Source organism: Lingula anatina, chromosome 10, assembly GCF_051362555.1.
Source record: "Lingula anatina isolate TDL-2025a chromosome 10, LinAna3.0, whole genome shotgun sequence".
Lineage (NCBI taxonomy): Eukaryota > Metazoa > Brachiopoda > Lingulata > Lingulida > Lingulidae > Lingula > Lingula anatina.
The window spans coordinates 3,939,723-3,961,915 of NC_141776.1; the positions used below are offsets into that span (position 1 = coordinate 3,939,723).

At 35.8% G+C, this 22,193-nt stretch overlaps 2 protein-coding genes and 1 long non-coding RNA gene across 5 annotated transcripts; 1 reads left to right on the forward strand and 2 right to left on the reverse strand.

The window, feature by feature from the left end:
• The first annotated feature begins 430 nt into the window (after positions 1–430).
• LOC106159118 (uncharacterized) lies at positions 431–15,719 on the forward strand. The gene is made up of 13 exons (XM_013535310.3): positions 431–513; positions 1,168–1,240; positions 1,483–1,574; positions 1,955–2,007; positions 3,040–3,098; positions 3,488–3,610; positions 9,177–9,276; positions 9,590–9,697; positions 10,163–10,269; positions 11,274–11,395; positions 12,258–12,430; positions 12,867–13,029; positions 13,301–15,719. The coding sequence occupies exons 1-13, from the start codon at positions 474–476 to the stop codon at positions 13,333–13,335; spliced, it is 1,248 nt and encodes a 415-aa protein (XP_013390764.2). The 5' UTR covers positions 431–473; the 3' UTR covers positions 13,336–15,719.
• LOC147759413 (uncharacterized) lies at positions 6,835–8,990 on the reverse strand. The gene is made up of 2 exons (XR_015331352.1): positions 8,514–8,990; positions 6,835–8,139 (listed from the first exon to the last, which is right to left on the reverse strand). It is a non-coding gene; the product is annotated as an uncharacterized LOC147759413 (long non-coding RNA).
• Positions 15,470–21,068, reverse strand: LOC106159096 (galactosylceramide sulfotransferase). Of its 3 annotated transcripts, none has more exons than XM_013535281.2 (3): positions 20,914–21,068; positions 19,443–19,622; positions 15,470–17,850 (listed from the first exon to the last, which is right to left on the reverse strand). In XM_013535281.2, the coding sequence occupies exon 3, from the start codon at positions 17,797–17,799 to the stop codon at positions 16,492–16,494; it is 1,308 nt and encodes a 435-aa protein (XP_013390735.2). In that variant the 5' UTR covers positions 17,800–17,850; positions 19,443–19,622; positions 20,914–21,068; the 3' UTR covers positions 15,470–16,491. The 3 variants fall into 3 exon arrangements, with proteins under 3 accessions (XP_013390735.2, XP_013390733.2, XP_013390731.2); XM_013535279.2 differs by having other exon boundaries at positions 15,470–18,066; XM_013535277.2 differs by having other exon boundaries at positions 15,470–18,066; positions 19,304–19,622.
• Between the last annotated feature and the right edge of the window lie 1,125 nt (positions 21,069–22,193).

Below are 22,193 nucleotides of genomic sequence, written 5' to 3' on the forward strand. Positions count from 1 at the left end.
TACTGTAGGCTAACGGTACATTACCCCGGTACGTTGGGCCCACAATAAAATAGAAAAGTGGCTGCTACAGGACAGTGGTGGCTTGGATGGTATATAAAAGAATGTTTATGAAAAAATTTTATCGAATATGGTGATTGTTTAAGTGTGCAGAATCTGATCCAACCAGTGCAACTTTAAAAGGTTGTACATTAAATTTACACGTCTCACACAAAACTGACCGTAAGGTGGCATTAGTATTTTCTATCCAAGAAAGGCCCCACGTAGTCATTCACGAAATAAAGATTACTCAAATACATTAATAATCTGAATAAATAAAGCTATTAAACAAAATGCTTTCTGAAGATCTTTTAAAAGCTTTTAACCACCAGCAAATTCGGTTAACGTACATGTACGTAAAACCGGAAATGCTTCTAGCGTATCTTGATTTCAGGTCCACGAATTCCGCCATACTGAATGTTTGGGTGGCAACGAAAATGAAGTTGAAGCGATTTCTACTCCGATATTATCCTCCGGGTAAGTGCTATTTCAGATTTCGGTTAGTCACAAGCTTTAAAAGAGTCTTTGCAACATTTCTTGTGAGTGATTTGTCTCTAAAAATTAAATGTTTTTCATATTTGACTATTTTCCCGAGGCCGGGAGGACGTTCTCTTCAAAATCATCACCGTCAGCGACATCGATAGAAAATTGAAAAAATGCTCTGCATTTTGCAGCTAGCTGTGAATTATTTCAGAAAGTTTTAGTTGTAAAAATACACGACCTCTCTATATTTACTCTTGTTTCAAGTACTAGCTGCATTATTTTAATTACATAAAGACATTTTTTCACAGAAGTACATGCACGTTGTTCAATACACTGTCTGAAGTCTTCACTTGAGGTAGTCACATGTATGTAATGGTTAACTTTGACGTTCTAGCTACTTTTCCCTAAAAAACATATGATTAATATGATTTCAGGCCAATTTATTTTTCATGATATAGCGTACAATTACCCAGTTGGAACTTTGGAACTTATTTAAAGAAAAATTAAAAATAAATTAATTAATTAGAAATATTATATCTGAAATAATTCAGCTTGGTAGTGACCAGCTTGTTTCAAAGAAACATAGCCTGGGAAATGGATATGATTAGTTTAAAATTAATACATGTTTATGGTATTACTTTTGTATAGGAATTATTCTGGAATATGAACAAGGAGGCTTGCTCAAGACCAAGTCCATAGATTTGTTAGATCTGAAAGCAGAGTAAGTAGATCGGTATGGTTTTGCATATTAACTGAAAATAAGAGAGAGAGAGAGAGTAAAAAATACATATTTGCAGTTGACAATAGTAAATACATAGTATGGACACACATGCACACTTATGAGAATGAAAGATAAACAGTACACAATTATCATGTGTATGTGTGTGTGCGTGAGAGAGAGAGAGAGATAGGGATGCACATGCATATGGGATGATAACCACCAGACATTTCATTGATTTCCAGAACAGATGCAGATGCTGTGGTAGATGAAATCTCCAGGAAGGAACCTCTTATTACTTCTTCCAAGGCTGAGCAAGTGAAGAAGTTGGTGCTACGTATCCTTAAACAGTTTATGCATGGGGAATATTTCAAATTTAATTTACATTTATATATTAGTTTTGTAAAAGTTGCTTTTGTAATTTTATGTAGAGATACAAAGTCAAAAAGCAAACGTGGCATCAGACTGTCTTAGAACCAGCCTTTAAAAAAATGGAAATTTTATCTATGATTTTGAACAGTTTTTCTATTATATTTAGAAGTCATCTCAAGACTTGTTATAAATCAGTTGAAATGTGGTTCGGTCAAGTAATTTTTTGAGGGCCATAAATCTTAGTGGCCTGTGGGCTAAGACTGTACATCCATACATTCACATGTCAATGTTGGTCAGTTATTACAAAGGTCAGTTTATTATATATTCCTTGACCAGTCCACTCAGGCCTTCAGGAGAAATTGGGACAAACAGATGACCACCATTTCTATCTATTCAAGGTAAGTTGAACACATTTTACTGTGGACAGGAACAAGCAAAACTAGTCTAGTATATATCAAGTTTACCTGCTTTTCTGGTTATTGGGAAAACAACTAGAAAATGACTTCTCAGGAAAAAGGTATTGAATTTGAGAAATATCACTCAGTCAGGAAAAAAATTGAGGACTTTTGTTGGGTCAGATTTTTTTTCACCTTTTGTCCATACTAAATTGTGATTGTTTATGTTTTAGCTCTGGTAAAAGCTGTTATTTGGTGAAGCAGTGTCTCAAAATTATGATCCTGGAATTTTTCACATTCAGTAAGAAAATATCAGATGAGAGGAAAAATCAGTGACTTGTTTCCCCATAAAATGCTGAGAATACTGTATATAATGTTTGAATGTTTCTGGTGACAGACAGGCTCTCTCCATTATAGGAGGATGTGGGTTCACTTTCCATGTCCAGGTCAAACCAAAGATCTGTAAACCCAAGTGCCCCATAGAGGTGGTTGTCTTGAACAAATACTAAAAAAAAATAATAAAATGGGCATACATTGTTAATCTGTACAAGATGGGAGATATACAACAAATTTCTTTATTCAGGAGCAAAGTCTGAAAGAGAAAAAAAGTTGCAACAAGTTTTTTTTTCCCAATAAGAAGTCAAACAAAGTCAACTTGCCATATTTCCCCCATAATTCTCTTGTGTTTATAATTCTGAAAAGTTTGATAGATGATTACAAGTAGGTTGTGTTCGGAGCTTAATTCCCCCCCCCCCCCCCCCCCCCCCCCCCCCCTTTGTATGACCTGTCCATCAAAAGGTTTTAATCTTCATTTTTCTGGCTACCATGTTTACCAACAGCTAACATCTACAAGTCAACCTTGTGATCAAGGACTTTTTATAAATGACCAAAATGTCTCATTGGAGGAAAACATGTTTTTTCTTTCTTTCATTTTTATTTTTATGTGATTTTTTTTTAAATGATAGATACATAGATGTTAATCATTATTTATTTATTTAACCTTATTTTTATGAACATTTTTTCCATCTGTTTCAGGTGCTGCGTGCTCATATTTTACCTTTAACCAATGTAGCTTTCAATAAATCTGGATCCAGGTAATGGTGCAATTTTTAATCAGATATTATCATATCATTCAAATTGATTATTGGATGAAGAAAAGTGCATCTTTTCCCTTTTCCTTTTTTCATGTCTAGTTGATTTTTTTATAATGTATAGGAGAAGAACAGGTTGTTGCTACAATGGCAACATGAATTAATTATAAGACTGATCTTCACTGTATGACAGACAGCAAATTTCAGAAATTCAATTAATGCATTCAGCTCTTCTTACAAAATAATGACTACAATCATGAATAATTGGGATATAGAAGAAACTTCGGAGCTTGTCATTGAATCATCTACCATGCATGAGTGTTCAGTAATCCATTCTTTATTGGAACAAGGTGATGAGTCAAAATCTACAATTTTCTTCTTTTTTGACTCAGTTTTATCACTGGGAGCTATGATAGGACGTGCAAAGTGTGGGACACTGCATCTGGGGAAGAACTCCACACTTTGGAGGGACATCGCAATGTGGTTTATGCCATCTCATTTAATAATCCTTATGGGTTAGTACCTATATGTCTCATTCTTCTTCTTCTTCTTCTTCTTCTTCTTCTTCTATTATAATTAATTTTTTTAATTATTATTATTATTATTATTATTATTATTATTATTATTATTATTATTATTATTATTATTATAACCCCAAAAGATGCCTGCATTCAGTTGAAATAGGATTTGAAAAAAATGTGCTAAGAAAAAACCAACTATGTGTTTGGTATCTGGTAACTGATATATTTATTGTTTATTATTTTATTATTTATCATGATTTAGATATCACTCTAATTTATACTATACTGACAAACTTGATTGATTGGATTTCTTGAAAAAAAGTGGGTTTTTTTGTCATTATTGTGACTTAAGGGTGATGAATTATGTTACAGTAGTAATAAAAATTAAGTTTCCGTTGTACGACGTTTTAAAAACGTCAGAAACGTTTTAATCCCTATCCTATGAATAGAAGGGGGCGGACAAACAATGGAGAGCCGTCTAATCCCTTCAAAATTCGAACGCCAAAACACAATAGTTTAGACGTAATAACACACAATACCTTAGGCGAGTGAACCCCATGACGCCTGTTTCTGTGGTCCAGCGCGAGCGCGACAATCCGCTGTGACCAGGTGTAATTAACAGCAGGATACATCAGCCAGAAGGTGCCTATTGTTTGTTGCGGCGATAGGATTATAGCTTTAAGATGCTAGAACCCATGCTAACGAGTGCCACTCCCGTGGCCACCTATCCTTTTGTTCACTAGCTTGGCACGCGCAGCAGATCATGTTTTAATTAAGTGTTGCAAGAAAACTGCTAGTTTAATTTAGTATCAGTTATTTTATTCAATATGAAGTGTTCTGTGGTCAAAATTGAATTTGATATACATGTATCAGCAACGTACATCAGCATGATCAACAAATCACCCCGTCTCAAAAAGTTTAAAGATGCTCCGTACACAAATTTCCATCATCGCTACCTGTGTAAAAATAGATAACTGTTTAGAAATAACAAAGAAAGAAACATTATTAAAACAAATTTTTCACATTACAAGCTGACGTGTTGCCTCAATTACTACATTAAGTTACATTTTATATAAAATAATGGAGCGAATCCGTAAAAGGATAATAATAGAAAGTCTTAATAATAAATAAATAAGTAAATAAATAAATAAATAAATAAATAAATAAATAAATAAACAGGCCCGCAGCCAGGGGGAGTTCGGGAGGTTCGAAAGACCCCCCTTTTGCTGAAAAAAGGTCCACTCTGAAAAAAATTTGACATAATTACATGGGGATTTTCCGGTAAAAGGTCCACTTTGTCAGAAAAGCCCCCCCCCCCCCCCCCCCCCCCTTTGAAATTGCTGGCTACGGGCTTGATAAATAAATAAATTATTTAAAGAATAAAGTAAATAATAAGATTACATTAAGAATCAAATAAAAAAGATAGATAGAAATTAGATGGTATAAATCATTAAATAAAAGATAAATTATTTTAAATAATTTCATAAATAAATTTTGATTTAATAATTAAATGAATAAATCGCTGTGAAGTCTACCCATTATCAGGGCCACAGATAGATTTTCACTAGTTGCCAGTATAGACAGATATGTATCTGTTTATTTGATGGGACTTTTTTGCACGCGCGTTAGGGGAACGAGCATATAAACTGATTTCTTTTAAGATTAAAGTGAGTGTCCTATCATTTGAAAGCCAACAAAATATTTCATTCCACATTAGAGAAATTAGCCTCATATTTACATTTGTAAATTTATAACCGGGTGTATGTAACTCTTCGCTGTTCAGTAACAGTTATAAAGGAAAGTTAGATTTTGCTTGTATAAAACACACTTTTTATTCTGATAAAAAAACGACTGCGCACGAAGCATAATGATATTAGGCTTTCGATGATGATTGTGCATGAAACATCAAGTCATTTTTCCTTTTCATAATAGTGCTGGGCACCCAGGTGTTGAATCTTTTACTCGACGTGCATCTCCTAATATTGTATACGCATGATTTCAGGTTGTTCTCGAGCGATGACGATTGCGTTCAAAATGGGTTGTTTGCAGCATAAGTGATGTGAATAAACCTAGCTTACTAATTAACTATTACCAAAGTAAAGCAGGGCTTTAGGTTTATCAGCCTAAGATTTATTCAATATGGGCAGTTAACTTGGACCAGTCTTGTTTCATTAACTTTGCGAATGAAAGTGTCAGTCGTTAACGTAAATTTCCAATATAATTTTACATCACTTATCTGATTTAACAATCTTATTGTTTAGGTTTTGTTTAAGGTTGCATGAGAACAGATAATGATCGCGTTTAACAATAGATTGAGGGCTATAGTAAGTCCTTCCTCTTTGGGCGATGTCTAAGACTGTTAATTCAACGTACATAAACATGTAGTGTGACCACACTGTCAGCCATCCCCCTTGTTGCACGTTACAAGCGATTTGTCTCATAACTATGACAAGGCGTTCTTTTTTCTCGTTGTTGTTTTAAAAACGGACCACTTTGATAAGGCTAATTGCTTAGCTCATTGCGCGTCATATGTACTTAGCTCTTTGCGCGTCATATGTAAACGCTAAGATATGAATGTTATACGGGGTAGTTGATTGTTTTGCCAGGGCGCCGCACTTATGCTTTCTTACTAGAGCGATCTAGAACAAGTCGCTAGTTTGCCCTGTTTGTAACTGTAGCAAATATGTTCGACATGCCGTTTCTGCACGACAGCCGGAGACACAGTAATTGTATAAGGCATGGTTTAAGCTTGTTCGAGAGATAATAACAGTCGCGTTTAACAAAAGATAGTAAGACCCCCTCCTCTTTAACTGATGTCTTACACTGTTAATATTGACCGCACTTTCATATATTATGTAATACACTGACAGACTTTCCCCTGTTGCACGTTGGCGTTGGATTGTACTTGTGCCTCTGTCAATGCACCTCATTTAGTTTAAATATTTTTACCGCATAAACCTTTGTGGTTTAGAGTTATAAGTTTAGTAGTAGGAATAGGATGGTTGGACAAAAAGCTTCTAGTCAACTTTCTTAGACCTAGGGTGTGATGCTGCTATCATCCGAGGAAACACCTACACTGAATCCTCTTCCTGAAATCCCCCTAGCTGAAACAAAAAATGCCCCTTGAACCGGTCCAGTTTTACAGCGTCGAATCATTTTTGATATCATTGAGCGTCTTTAAACGAAAGCTTTTAAGTGACAAAAACAGAACCGTGTGGTGATTGTTTATTAAAGCGTAGGTTTATTCATCATGATCTATTTTGTAAACAATACATGCCTAAATTTTACTTGGATTGATCATCGTCACTGTTTGGCTACTCGCCTATAATGCGTGCTGAACGACAGACAACTTATAAATATTATCTGTGTTACTGTGTATTTGACCAAGTTAAAATAGAACGGTGTCGGTGATTTAATCCATCGAACATATTTATATTTCTTCTTTTAAAACCAGTGTTAGGTTAACATCAAGTCAAATTAAGTAAAGCTAAGTAAAGCCTGTTTCTAGTTCATCCACGCTATAAATACATGAAGGATAACAAGTCTCTGTAGCCAATTAACTTTCACAATGCCCTGTGCTTTAGAGTCCCATGTTATACAAGCAAATGAGTATGGCCTGAGAGAAATATAAATATGAGGCCGTGTATGAAGATGTTTCAAATAATAAGAATCAAGAATTTAAACATGTTAGGTACATGCACATCATTTAATAAGTCATTTCACAAAAATGGCATCTAATTTTTCAGATAAACCTCCACTTTTATCGATCTCAGCGCCTTGTCTGATGTTTACATGTAGGCGGTATACTCCAATATTAATTGCGAACAATATCAACAGCGACTCGAGATCGTTGCCTGTCTTTCACACTTTTACACAAACCCATGAAGGGTTAATAAAAGGATTCGCGTTGCGACATCTATCTCTTTCTTTCGAACAAGCAAATTAAGGGCTGACCAGAAGTAAGCTGGCATAACTAATTTCTCTTTGACTGTACAAGGGTATATTGTAATTCCTCCACTTGGTCGCCTCCATTGTCTTGTAACAGTGACAAAGAATGTGTTTTCACACGCTAGTTTACATAACTCCTTTGCCTTGTGTCTTTATCAAGGTTATAATCAGTTTGAATAGGTTGTCTTGCCTCACTTAAAAAGGGAGTTGTTCTTCACACTGGTTTTTGCCTAACTTTCGAAATGAATTTGTTTTTAACGTAAAGAAGTCCAATACCCCTTTCACGACTCAGTCATTGTACAGCATGTTGTAATCGATATTTAAAAAAGTTCTTAACTTGGACCGGAGTTTGATATACAGTGTACTGTAGCTACAGTGGCATTCCTCAAGTTGGGTCTGCTGGGGGAGGGGGCATTTAAATGATAAACGAAGAAGTCCACCTGTAAACAGCAGCGGTTTAAATGATCGCTATCTCGGTTCCTTTTTCTTTGACAGCATCATAGAAAATGTTAAGGGAGAAAGTCACACATACCCACGGCGTTGTTTTGTCTTCAGCATTTCCTCCTTCCTGCTTACTGCAATTATTATCGTCAATTAATTAAACCGAGAAAGCAATTAAATGATGGCACATTGAATATAATCACTATGTGCATTTCGCTGAGTGTAAACAAGATCTAGCGAAACCTTTTAATTCAAAATAAATTTATATGTGATTTCACCTCTGTCGTTTGTGTTATTTCAAACAAAACGATTTCCTGAAAGAGCAACTTTAAAATGTATTTCTATTCAGCAAAATAATGTAATTTAATACAACTATGAGTAATGTATTTAAACTACGGCCGTATATGCGATGGCCATGTGGGATTATAATTGCATACCTTGATGCAAAACAGTCTATCGTTTCTCCTACTGCGAGTCCCTTTAATTAATGTATTATATTACACTTTACCCTTTTTATTTGACACTGTCTCTGTTTCTCTCCCCTTTTCCTTTCTCTTGTAAGAAGGAGGGCAAATAATTAAGCATTCAAAATATGCATCACCAATCTTCAGAAAAGAATGAGTGAATGAACCATTGGGCTGGCCCACAACGTCCGACACAGCAGAATAAATTAAATAACAGCTTTCACAGATTTAACATCAGTTAGCTGTATAGCGTCACCATATACATAATCCGCTGCACGCGCGAAGCTGTTGAACAAAAGGATAGTTCTCTATGGAAGACCTTTTGTTTACATAAGTACTCTAAGGGGGCGTGCCTAACCAGGCGACAAGAGGATTAGGCTAGTCACTATATTCCGTCAAATTCGTTTAGCGACCCTATCATTATCACACTCCCTCTATTGTATTTTCTGACGTTATAATTGTATCTAATCTTCTTACGTTAGATGGAATAAATGCACACATATATAATCTTATGACTGTAATTGTGATTTGAAAAAAATGTGGAATATCTTCGATAAGTCATATCTGTGACATTTAATTCAAACACATGGTAGAGTGGTTTGTTAATCACAGAGAAAGAGGTTTCATTTTATAAAAATGACAGAATCTGCAATGAGTGTTTTTTTTTTATCTATTTGTTGTAAGAACTTTCTGATCTTTTATTTCAGAGACAAGATAGCAACAGGTTCATTTGACAAGACCTGTAAATTGTGGAGCAGCGACACAGGGAAGTGCTACCACACTTTTAGAGGTCACACTGCCGAGATTGTAAGTTTTGATTATCAGTGTTTCCTCTTATTTCTGGACCAACAGCACTGACTGTTGAAATAAGATGTTAAGAATTTAAAATATATATATATTTAGGAATATAACAGGGTATACCTGAAAAAAAAGGAAAATTACTGATATTTCCAAAAATTATTATTATTATTATTATTTTATTATTTCATTATTATTCCATATAAAAGTCTGAATTGCATTGAAAAAAATATTTTTATCCATTTCTTCTGTGTTTACGCAGTTTAATTTGATGCATTTGAGCGTGATATCAGTTTATAGTAACATATTTCCTTTCTTCTAGGTTTGTCTCTCCTTCAACCCCCAGAGTACAGTAATTGCCACTGGCAGCATGGACACTACAGCCAAACTGTGGGACATTCAGACTGGAGTGGAGATCTGCTCACTTGGGGTAGGTAATATAGGTAACATGTGATCACTCTTACCAATGACATACATGCACGCACGCACACACATACACAGGAAAGAGAGAGAAAATGGGGAACAAGAGAGAACATGAGAGAATGAATTTAAAGAGTGAGTTATGGAGAATGGGAAATAAACAGGAAGTATTAAAAAATACATGCACACTTGCACACACACACACACACACACACACAAACAGAAGATAGAGAATATAGACGAGAAAGGGTATGAGAGAGAGAAAGAGAGAGAATTGAAAATAGAGTGCATTAGAGAATGAAATTAAATTTAAAATTAAATAGAGAGAGATGATTTGGACAAGCAAGGTGGTATTAAAGGGGAGATTAAAGAAAGTAAGACGGGGAAAAAAGTAATTAGAAATAGAGAGAGAGAGGAGAAAAGAAGGAAATGAGAGGTAGAGAGAAAACTCATCTATTATGGACTCTAATTTCAGGCCCATTCAGCTGAGATCATCTCCCTTGCCTTCAACACCACCGGCAATCAACTCCTGACAGGCTCCTTTGACCACACAGTGCAGCTGTGGGACGTTAATACTGGGAAGTGAGTACAGGCTAACACTGGGTTCCCATACTTAGATCGATCCATCTGGATGGACCTCTCTCCTTGGGGGTTCATGCTAAATTGCTTTCAGCTCAAGAGGCTTTAATGTCTGTCACATCTACTGAATCAGCTAGGGGGTACAGATAATTACGCCCTGACAGTTTTACTAGGCGTAAGAGACATTTAAGCCGGTCAAGTTGATGACAATTTAGTGAGATAGATTGATCCAAATATCTGTGGAAATGGTCACTAATATATCAGTTAAAGTCATGGGGATTCTCTTTGTCTTAAATTGTTTCTTTGATAAAAAAATGCACCAAAACACCACACAAAGATGCAATACTGTTTCTTTGTTGTAACACAGGTTGACACACACACACACACACACACACACACACACACACACACACACACACACACACACACACACACACGTCTTCCAACATAGATTCCACATCATATGCTTCTTTCATTACTCCCACCAGAGGGACACAGATTGCACTGTGTCACCACTAACACAACCAAGACAATACCAACTCTAATTCAAAAAACACTTTATATATCGTATTGTATTGTTCTGTACCTCTACTGTACCGTATTGGATAAAAAATATTGCATTGGATTGAATTACAGTTTTGAGTGACCCATGCTCTCTTGAACGTAAAATGGAGAAGATTACACTGACTGTAACTGGGATTGCGTTTTGCTTGATTGTCTGCACTTTTACTGTTTGTCCTGTTTTGTTAACAGTTTATTTATTTATTACAGAATAATCCATACCTCCATAGGGCATGAAACATATATTAGCATATCTTTATATTCTACAAAAATATCTGCACTTTTGTCTTTTTTATTATAGAATAAACCTCACTTAAATTGGACATGAGGAATAGTTGAATTAACCTTTTTTTTTTTTTTTTTTTTTTGGTGGTGGTGGTGAGGTAATTTCTATACCTTTGTCATTCTTACTCTCCATTTAATCTTTTAAAACTTTTGTATTCCAGAAAAATTCACACTCTGATTGGCCACAAGGCGGAGATCAGCAGCGCTCAGTTCAACTGGGACTGTTCACTGGTGGCCACGGGGTCCATGGATAAGACCTGCAAAATATGGGATGCTGCATCTGGTAAGACCAAGGCTTTTACCAGCAAACAGTCCAATTGTTGTTTGGACAGCTGTGGGAATCATTGGGCGGTCAATATTTTCTAAGACAGCTGGACAGCTTATGATTTATTTATTTTATTTATTTATTTATTTATTATTTTTTTATCATTTTGGATGGCCTGTACCCCCAATCCTAGGGAAAACCCTGAGGACAGCTGACATTTTATTGTGTGTACTGGGGAACACGAAACATAAAATGTACATTCTGAGACCATGCTGGTATGAGTGATTAAAGTTTCGCAGAGCGATGGAAAATTGTGTTCAGTCAATCCAAGCTTAAGAATGCAGTGATCTCAGTGTACAGTTTTAAAATCCGGAAAAAGTCCTGAGGATGGGGAAAGATTTCAGCATTTCTGTGGAAAAGTGTGTGTGTGTGTGTGTGTGTGTGCGTGTGTGCATGCACGCGTGCGTGCGTGCGTGTGTGTTTTTGGGGGAGGGATTAAGGATGGTGACAGAAAGCAAAATGATAGATGCATATCCTTATCCTGAAATAATGAAAGATAAATGATGTTTTGTATAACAAGGCTGGTAATTTTTTTCACTGTGCTATAAGGGAAAATTAAGCTTTCTTTTTTTATTATCATCATCATGGTCATAGTATCAGAAATTCACTAATTGAAAAATAATGTAACTTTTCTACAGCAAAATGGCAGATACATCTCTCCCCCTTGTATTTTTCATATGCTCATAATGTTGTGCTTAAAAAAAAACATACATCACTAACTTTATAGGTCTAAGCTGGTGTTGATTGGTGAAAGCATCAAAGCAGCTAATAATTCTTCAGTGATGGCATCATGCACTGAATTTATTATTTTTAATTCTAGGTCAATGTATCGGTACTCTTAAAGGCCACGATGACGAGGTGTTGGATGTGTGCTTTGATTACACAGGGCAATACTTGCTGACTGCATCTGCCGACGGCACAGCCAGAGTCTATAACGCAATATCACAGAATCTGGTTGCTAAGTTACACGGCCACGAAGGGGAGATATCCAAAGTGAGTGACCATTTTGTAATGTGTTCACTATGTTCCTACCAGATCTTTGTGATCAGTTGTTCAACTTTTATTGAAACCTGTAAAAATGCATCTGAAAATTTATGGGGACATGTCTTTTGAGCCAGCTGGTCAAATGGAATTTAATATGTTACCAACTGAAATTCCCTTATTTATATCAACTGATAACTTGAAAAAGGAGTTAAAAACATATCCTTTTAAGGAAATTTCATTTTTATTTCCTTACTTGCAAATTGTTTTATGTGGGAACTAGGCTGACTTTTTATAAAGAATTTTAATTTATTTTAATTTTTTAAAGGTCTAATAATTGTGTATATGTGTGGGCATATTTGTGTCCACATATTATTGCTGAGAAATATTGGTCACATTTCTAACTGCAAATTTAAATATTTATTTATTTATTTATTTATTTTTACAGATCACCTTCAACCCTCAAGGCAACACCATACTTACCGCCAGCTCAGATAAAACGGCCAGACTGTGGGACCCAGAGTCGGGGGAGTGTAAGCAAGTCCTGGAAGGGCACACAGACGAAATCTTCAGCTGTGCCTTTAACTACGAAGGAAATACCATAATTACAGGTAGGTGGGGTCAGAGGTCATAAAAGGTGATGCATGATGTGAGGTCAAAGGTCATCTAAGGTCATGCCAGGTCAAGGGTCAGATGAGGTCAAAGTTATGTAAGACCTGTATATCAAGTAAGTTTGTGTGGGTTCTGATATTAAATCAGGACATCGAGATCTGTGGTCGAGACACATCTGCAAAAATGTACAACAATTTATAATTTATATTAATCTATTGAAAGATATTTGTGTAGTTATTTATCTATTTCTTTATATTTCTTACGTTCCAGGAAGTAAGGATAACACTTGTAGAATTTGGAGGTGAATTAAGAAACACATAGTATTACAGTTTTTGTCATCAGTTATTGGTTGTGGACTGCAGACCCATGGTCAGCTTGCTTACATACAGACATTCAAGGAAGGGACAATATGGTCATGGACTTTTAACACAAAACTTTTTTGTTTTAGTTTGTGAAAGTGGCAGTCATCATTATGTACTTGTGTTGGACAGTGCTGTTACTGTTGCTTATATTTAGTGTGCACGTGAAGACAGATGCTTTGCATAAAGCCATGGTCACAAAGTGTACAAGAAGTTAAATACATAAAAAGAAACATTTGCTTGAGGTTCATTATAAAAAGTGCACTGTTGAAATGTATGCATGGTTGTTTATTTTTTTTTTTTAATGGACCACGAAGAAAATCCCATGATATACAGGCCAACTACAGGAAACAAATTTGACAAATTTCATTTTCAAAATTTTCAGGTGATTTTTCAGACTTAACAATATAAGAGCCAATTTAATTCCATTTGCTTGACAATTTGCTCAATGTTGGGACCAAATAAAGCATTTAAATGAATAGTGTAGTGCTGTATTGCCCAGTAGTTGATAGTATTATGGTTGCAATAACATACAGTTCAGTGTCTTGTTGTCTGATGTTGTCTGACTATGATGTAAAAGTGTTAGCATTTTATTTGTGTTGCACAGAGTTTTGTCATGTCTTTAATGATGTTTTTTGGGTTCTCACATAATTAGATCATTAATCATATTGGTTTTTTTTTTGTTTTTTTTTAAATACAAAGATCAGTCAAAAATCAGATCCAAATATGTTTATAAATAGTATTGTATTTGATTATTACCCTTCTGTTAATAGAAAAGAAAAGAATGGCAACAAAGATAATAGTTATAATAACTATAATGGGCAGTTTGTTTTATTCATCCAGGGTAATAATTAATATTATTTTTGTTGTCTTTATTGAACCACAAGCATGAGGGTTTCAGGATTTATGTCCTAACAATAATTATCATTGAATTTATTATTATTATTATTATTATTATTATTATTATTATTATTATTATTAATTAGATAAAGACAGAGATGATCAACATTAACTGGTCATTTTTTATAAAGCATAAGGGGCAAGGCGTATGTATTATCACCATAATGCAAATAATGTCACTCAGTAATACACACTTGTTATTATAATGATTATTATTATTTTATTATTTTATTATTTTGATAAAACATTCAAAGTATTTCATTTTAAAAATTGTGTATATTGTGACCATTTTTTTTTTCAAAATATGTTAAATGTAAATTGTAGTTTGAAGTGTACTGTCCACCCTTATGGCAAGTTAACCAAAGATTTGTCATAGTTTTGGAGTTATAACTGATTTGTCTCATTATACATTAGTCTAAGAGTATTATTAGTAATAATAGTGAGCTTCCAAGTATAGTATTGCCTGCAGTAGTGTTTTTGCACAGTATTACTTAATATTTTCACAATTTTAACTCAAATAAGTCATTGCATTTCATTCATTTGTATTTCTTTGAATTCTATTTTACGCCTCACTGAAACAATCCATCCAGTTAAAGAGTTGTGCAAGTGTTATGAACTGTAGTATTTTATTCTTTGCTTAACAGTTATTTTCTTTAAAGACTCAGTCTCTAAGGGAGCATTCATTATGAAGAATATTTTGAAGAAATTTGTAAACATATGGAGAACCAACGTCTGAATTTTTCTCTTTCAAATTTGATATATTAATTTGTTTGTTTTATTATGTATTTACTTATTTATTTATTTGCAAGTGGTGTTATGAATATTTTAATACTATTTTATTCCATATCTTTTTATTTGCTAATACAGTTCATTACTTAGTACTATTTTTTAATATTTATTTATTTTAGAAAACTGACTTTCGTCCTGTACCTGTCCATTCACTTTGACTTTGAGAGACATTTTCAATAAGCATTCTAACTTCAATAACATTTTACATGACATAATTGTAACGATTACTACTAGCTTTATGAAGATTTGTTTTTAGAGTTTTGGACATTTTTGATATGTCTTATAATAATTTTAGAGTATTATTAAGAGATGGTAATTGAAATGCAGATGTGCTGTATGCGCCTTTCATCTGTGTTCTCTTACATATTATAAGTGATTTGTGCCTTCTGTAAGTTAATTTAATTTGTTGAACTTGAATTAAGTTGACCACACAATATACCCAATTAGGTTGACTGCTTCTCTGTGTATGCCTTATGTGGAATCCACCTCTAGCCTCGTTTTTACATTGTGACACTTAGTGAGTATGTAGGAGTACCGTCCAGAACGAGGCGGTGAACTGGAGGAAGGAAACCGATAATAATTTGGAGATACTGGTGTAGTGAAGTGATATTTTCCGAATAAAGATGGATTTAATGCTACAATTTTTTGCTTTATTAATTTTATTTTGTAACGTGTTTTATTTTAATAGTTACAAAAAAATATTTCCCCCTTAATTTTATTAACTTGAAGTTCGTTTATGATGTAGGCCTACAGTACACATCGGAGTTATTGAAATCAAGTATTTACAACTCAGAAACGACTTCAGATAGATGGCAATTAAATTTTTCTTAACAATGGGATAGGGTATATCGCCGTCAAGATAGTCAAAATTGCTGAAAGTCCATGAAAATCAGTAACGGACTCTGTATGCTATATACATGTAGCTTAACATTTTATCCCGCTTCAGTCGAATTCTTACACATTTCAGGGGCGGTTCCAGGATTATTTGAAGGGGGGGTCCTTGGATTCAAATCCGATACTCCTCTCCCCCTTCCCCGTTGGCGTGGGATTCGGGGGGGGGGGGGCGAAACATTTTGGTATTTTAGAGGGCGAACGGTGTCATTCGGTACGGTTTAGAACTATGATTCAGCTAGTCAAAATTCTAATTTCAACAGGGGACCATTGGTGTGATTTTTTTCAGAAATCGATGAATTATGTACATCATGCTTATTTGACTTATTTGTGCCTCGTACAACTGTATATGCCTGTCCTGCGGCTTACTAAGGCATGTGTAGCTTTGTGTCATGACGACTCAACCCTTCACATCGACGAATCACTCAAGTGTCCGAGGCCTTTTAATAATGAAAAGTCAAAACCATGTGTTTTTTTTAACAAAAATCTCTTTAAAAACAGCTTAATTATTCACCCACCAAATCATTGTTTCTTCCCATGCCATTTAGGTGGCCGCTTATCCAGAATCTGGCCTCGTTTCAGCATTCTTTCATAGATCAAGTCAGAGAACTCGATCTCCTGAAGAGACATCAAACTACAGGTCGTGTGTTTAGATCCCTGTTGACTCAACTTATACGTTACAACTTCCGAATATTTTGGTAAACCTTTAGCTTTCACATTCGTTTCATTATCATAGCACACGGCTTTCCAGTATTTGTTAATCTTCCGAAGCTCTTCGACTTCCTTTTGGAGTCTTTCGACTCCAAAGAGTTTGATCTTTCTCCAAAACGTTTGGTTGAAATGGTCGTATAGTAAATAGTCACCGGCGTTCCAACTTTTCATCTTCGCTAAAATTTCTGGATCAAGTTGTACAATTTTCTGTTTAGGACGGGCATTTAATCTAACATTAACAAGATCAGTGAGAGACCAGTTCAGTAAATGTTTCAAAAGAACCAAGGATTCGTCGAAATATTCTGCTATCATAACCAAATCAAAATTCTGTTCTAGTTCCAATATCTTCTCATAGGTGGCGGTGATGTTGTCTGACGTGTCCACGTCCATCCCAAAATCTACAAGAAGCGGGTTTCTCAAAGCAGCGTCTACATCTGGAATGGGGAATGTAAAATAATATTTCGGTCTTTCAAGGAATGTTGCCAGCCCGTTGGTTGCATTTAGCTTGTATACTTGAGCTATATTATAATAAGAGAAGATGGACTCAAACACGCTAGTGGGATTCCTCAAAATAGTAAAATAGACTGCGCCGTCTTGCATAATTTTCTGAATGTCTCGACTGAATCGTGTATGGTGACATAAGATATTGAATTTCCCAGCAGCACTACGTAAAGCATACTTTGGTTTGAAAATTGCGGGAAAGTTTCCCACCTGGTACATGTTCCGCTCCGCCCCTAGCGCGAAAACGAGGCCCCTCTGGTAACCGAAGCGCATGACGATATTTTGAACTGTGCTGCTTGCGGTTTTATGCGTCTTTAAGAATACTAAATTTGTCACCGGTAGACCAATATCATTGGAGTTGTTTGAAGAGCTCGGGGAAAAAAGTTTGCTCTCTCCGTCTCGTATCACTGGTGGCGACTTCAAATTTGATGACGTCAGGGACAATGACGTCAGATTGTTGCACTGACAACTGTGTCTGATCCCGTCAATGGAACCTGTCGGCATCAATATTTGGATTTTATGTGTGTCTATTGAAAATCTGGTCACAAAATAAACAAGTGGCCAGGAGAAAACCAGAGTCGCAAGTACCAAGGTCCGTATCATTGAGTGAGAGGCCATGCCACGTTTCTTCAGAGATCGGTATATTTTGGGGAGTGCCTCCTCATTAAACTGAAAAACACACAAGTTCAGTTTGGGACACTTGATGTCCCCCTTATTTCTTAAGATATAAAAGATGCCATCCGTTCAACTGAATAGCATGATCGATAATTTACATGTATTACCAACTTCTTTCACACGGCGTGTGGATTGCTGTGCATCTACCGAATTGATTGCAATAAACACCGCTGTATATAGATTGGGTGGGTCACTTGATACGATCTGTCCCTGAAAGAAAAAAGAAACATGACATGCGTCATAAACAACCGACAAACTAAATGTATATTTTCCCTTACAGAGTAAGCCTATTGGAAAGCAATTCCTTTAGGACCCTATAGGAAATTGGCGCAAAACCAATTATCTGTAAGGCCAAATAGATATAGGACCAAGACGAGAATCCTACAGGATGTCCGATAGATTTCCCAGAGGGTCGAGTTCCACTGAGTCCTGTAAGTGGTCCTAGGGGATTTTTTAAGGGTGGGCTCTTGACGTTCCTTATATTATTTTCAGAGACCTCGCAGATCGCCCAACACCGCTCTGGAGTGACAACTACCGCTGAACTTTGTATTCCCACAACTTAAGTGTGACGTACAAATAGCATTAAGCCCATATGTTTTCTACGAATGGTTTACGATAGGGGTCAGCGTCTTATTAATGGGCATTAAAACAGAATTTAATGATGACAAGATTTGGGATAAATATGGTTTCAGCTATGGTTTTCGTGTCAAAAAGGTGCGCCAATTTAACTATTTAGACCGCAGATGATTCAAGCGTAATATTTCTTGAGGAATCATTGTATTATAGCAAAAACAAAACGCTATGAATGCTGAAAGAAAAATTCATTTTGTACGTATCTATGCAATATCTTTGCTTGGTGGATGCTTGGACATAATAACGAATGTTTTGGTCTTTAGATTCGTACGGAATTAAAGGGCTCAATACGCTTGAAACTATCAATGTATATGTAGATCAATCCAATCCGCGGGGACTCTCACTGAATGCAATTAGTTTAACATACTAACACGCCTCTTCCTAGTGTTGAGAAGAGTACACATAAATAACTGATGATTATAAGAGCACGTCGGAAACAAGGAGAGACGAGCCAATCTGTAAAACTGATTGCATTCAGCGAGAATTCCCGCGGTGTTGGATCGATCTGCATAGACCGATAGCTTCATTGGAAATGAGCACAAACCCTTTGTAGTTGGACTTATTATAAAACTTATATATAATCTTTAAAAAGATATATCTTTATGCAGCTAACTAAATACGCATCAGATTAAGAACCAAATGTGCCACAAAAACAGAGCTTATTCGTTGGTTCAAATTTACATCTACATTGTCACTGGGCTGTCAAAACGGTGTCAAAATGCAAATGTGCGTTTCACCCGACGTATGTGCTACTAAATCCCTTTAGATTTACTTCAATTTAATATTGGTCAAAGATAAAATATCGTTATTCCACCTTGTTTGGCCGCCTCCGGTCTTCAGTGAGATAATAAATCTCGTCTACTCCATCTGTTGTTGCGCTCGATACCGCTATTTAAGACGACAGCTCATCGAAATTATTAAGGCTCAGAAGCTTGAAAACCACTGATACATACGATTACATTCCCACCGAAAGGTGTGACTCGAATATGAACAATGTCTAGATGAAATGAAACAGTCTCCTTTCCTCGTTATATAGGCCTAATGATCCTTGCAGCCTGGCAGGCAACTAAATCTTTCTCTCACATAATCTCCGTTGTATCAGCTGCAACATCAACCGACCAATGTAACTGAAACTTAAATAAATAACATGGGATTTTAATTAAACTCTCTCCGTTTGTTCATACACATTCAATTACCATTTCTTTTACATTAAGTTGACATTAAGTCTTAGACCGATTCACACGTATCTGAATGGGAAAGGTTTGCACCAATGCGTAACGTTACGATTTGAACTCGTTGCTAATGGGCTAATCAGACTGTATTCGTGACTGCCGAACGGTTCAAAGAGTCCACCCGACCAAAGTTGTACAGAATTGGTATTTTGCTTGGCTTTCAACTGTTGTGTTACCAATATTTTTAAAAGACATCAGAAAGGCATACCAGAGAATGTACTATACATGTAGTAGTAAATACATCACTGGTGTGATGATTTAAAAAAATTAAAATTAAAAACAAAAAAAAAAAATCAAAATTAATTAAAAAATATTTTTAATTAATTACTGGTCTAACAGTTCACTTGACGACATTACCCTCTACTAGGTTCACTGGTTGATTTTTCACTAGATGTTCACATGTTTCTGGCTAAATATGGTCAATCTTCCACCTGCCCGATGGAAAATGTGCCTATAATATCTGGCACCCTGGTACATTTCAAGGGTATGGCGACATTATATCTCGCTCTTTAACATCAGCACAGGGATCACAGGTTGAAGTACCTGCGACCAACTGTGACGCTCAAACTGTTTTTATTAAAGAAACATTTGAGAATCGCGTTTGCTCTTAAGGAATACTTGTACACCGGTATATTTGCTGAAAATAATATTCTCGGTGATATTTTGGGGCATATAAACACATTCTAAAATGTTACCTTATGAGTAAGTGCACTGTATGCGTATAAATCGCTTCATCACCACTCCATTTCTTTGCAGTGTGAATGTAGCTTTAAAATTCCACGGACTAATTTTCCAGTTCTTTAAACGGCATTAGTGCCAGCATATATAAACTGTAATGTACAACTGACCGAGAATCTCATTATGGAATAAAATGGGGGACTGGGTGCTGGACGTAAATCAAAGTCAAGACGATCCTTTCTGTAAACAGCAGCTGGATGCACAGTGGTTGCCGCGCCAATATTTCAGTGTCAACATGCAAACATGAGACCTTTACCTGGGAATCAGGCTACAGGTGATGTAATAGCACCTAATAACGAGTACATACCAGGCTTGTAAAAATATTGGAACAGTTGCGTCAAACGAGTACCTCTGATTTTAACTATGGTTGGAAGAAAGCGTTAGACAAGTATCTTATCGTCACAGCTGCTGAGGGATATTTGAGAGAATGACAAAAAAACTTTATGGTTATTACCTGTACATCTGCATGTAAACGAACATCCCCGCGTTACACCTGGTCATTTGATATTATCGCGAAAGAGAGTAAACTCCCAAAATATTAAAATCCTAGGACTACTATTCCTGTAACGCCAATACAGCTAACTCGATAATGAAGATACATAAAGCTGGCTGTGAAAAGATACATTGGGTGCATATGTATTAAGTTTTTTGCTGAATATGTAAACTTCAGTTGGATAATTTAGTGCTTAACGTGTCTAGCAGAGGGACATTAAAAGCAGTTTAATGGTGTGATTACTCCGCGTATATACAACACAGCTATACACAGTGTCGTTCCAAGGTCAGAGAAAATTGATTACTAGGTAAATGAGCTCGACCGACTCAAATTACCGTGTTTGGGGTTATCTTTTTATTTGCACCTACTTAAATTTTATTTTGTTTTATTTTATTATTATTTCTTTTTTATTATTGGAAAGATTGGTCACAGGTTTGCTAAAATGCAAAATGTACAATTGACCCAGGAAAGGACTTTATGCTGTTTCTATAATTAAAAGAATCGCCATGAATACTGTGGATTTGACATTTAAATTCTTCCCCTGACAATGAATATACAAAAAAATATCTAGTTTATATGCTCTTAATCATCATATGTTAAAAAAACAGTAATATAATTCCGAATTCTTCACAAGTTAACCGACTTTTCAAAATTCTGGCCTTTAATTCACAATACAGACCATGCTTCAATAAGATCCATTAAAACTATAAATGTGCCATAAAAGCAACAACCGTAAGTTTTAATACCCCTTGCTATTTATCCAGCGTGATAAAATTACATATTATGGTTGGATTATAGAGCATATTTTGATGAATTAAGATACCTGGTTTTACTTCAACCTGTTTCGTCTTGTTATCATTACAGTGACACCTGGTGGGCATGGATTACCTTTGTCAGGGGGATATCTGAGCTATAGGGGCCATTCAGAATAGATGATCCGAGTATTAACTGATCCGCCGACTAAATATGGCCGACCCCACCTCAAAAGCGATGCTGCTAAATTCATGATGGTCTCTCCTCCTCCACACGCGCCGTCGCTGCAGGAGCCGAGCAATTAAAGAGATTTAATTCGTGTAATGGTGCCTGTGAAAGCGGGAAGAACATTGGGAATCAGCGGGATCGCTTTTGAAGTGGGGTTGGCCATATTTAGTCGGCGGACCGGTCAATACTCGGATCATCTATTCTGAATGGCCCCATTCTGAGAGAGAGAGACAAGAGTGAGATCACATCACGTGTGGCAC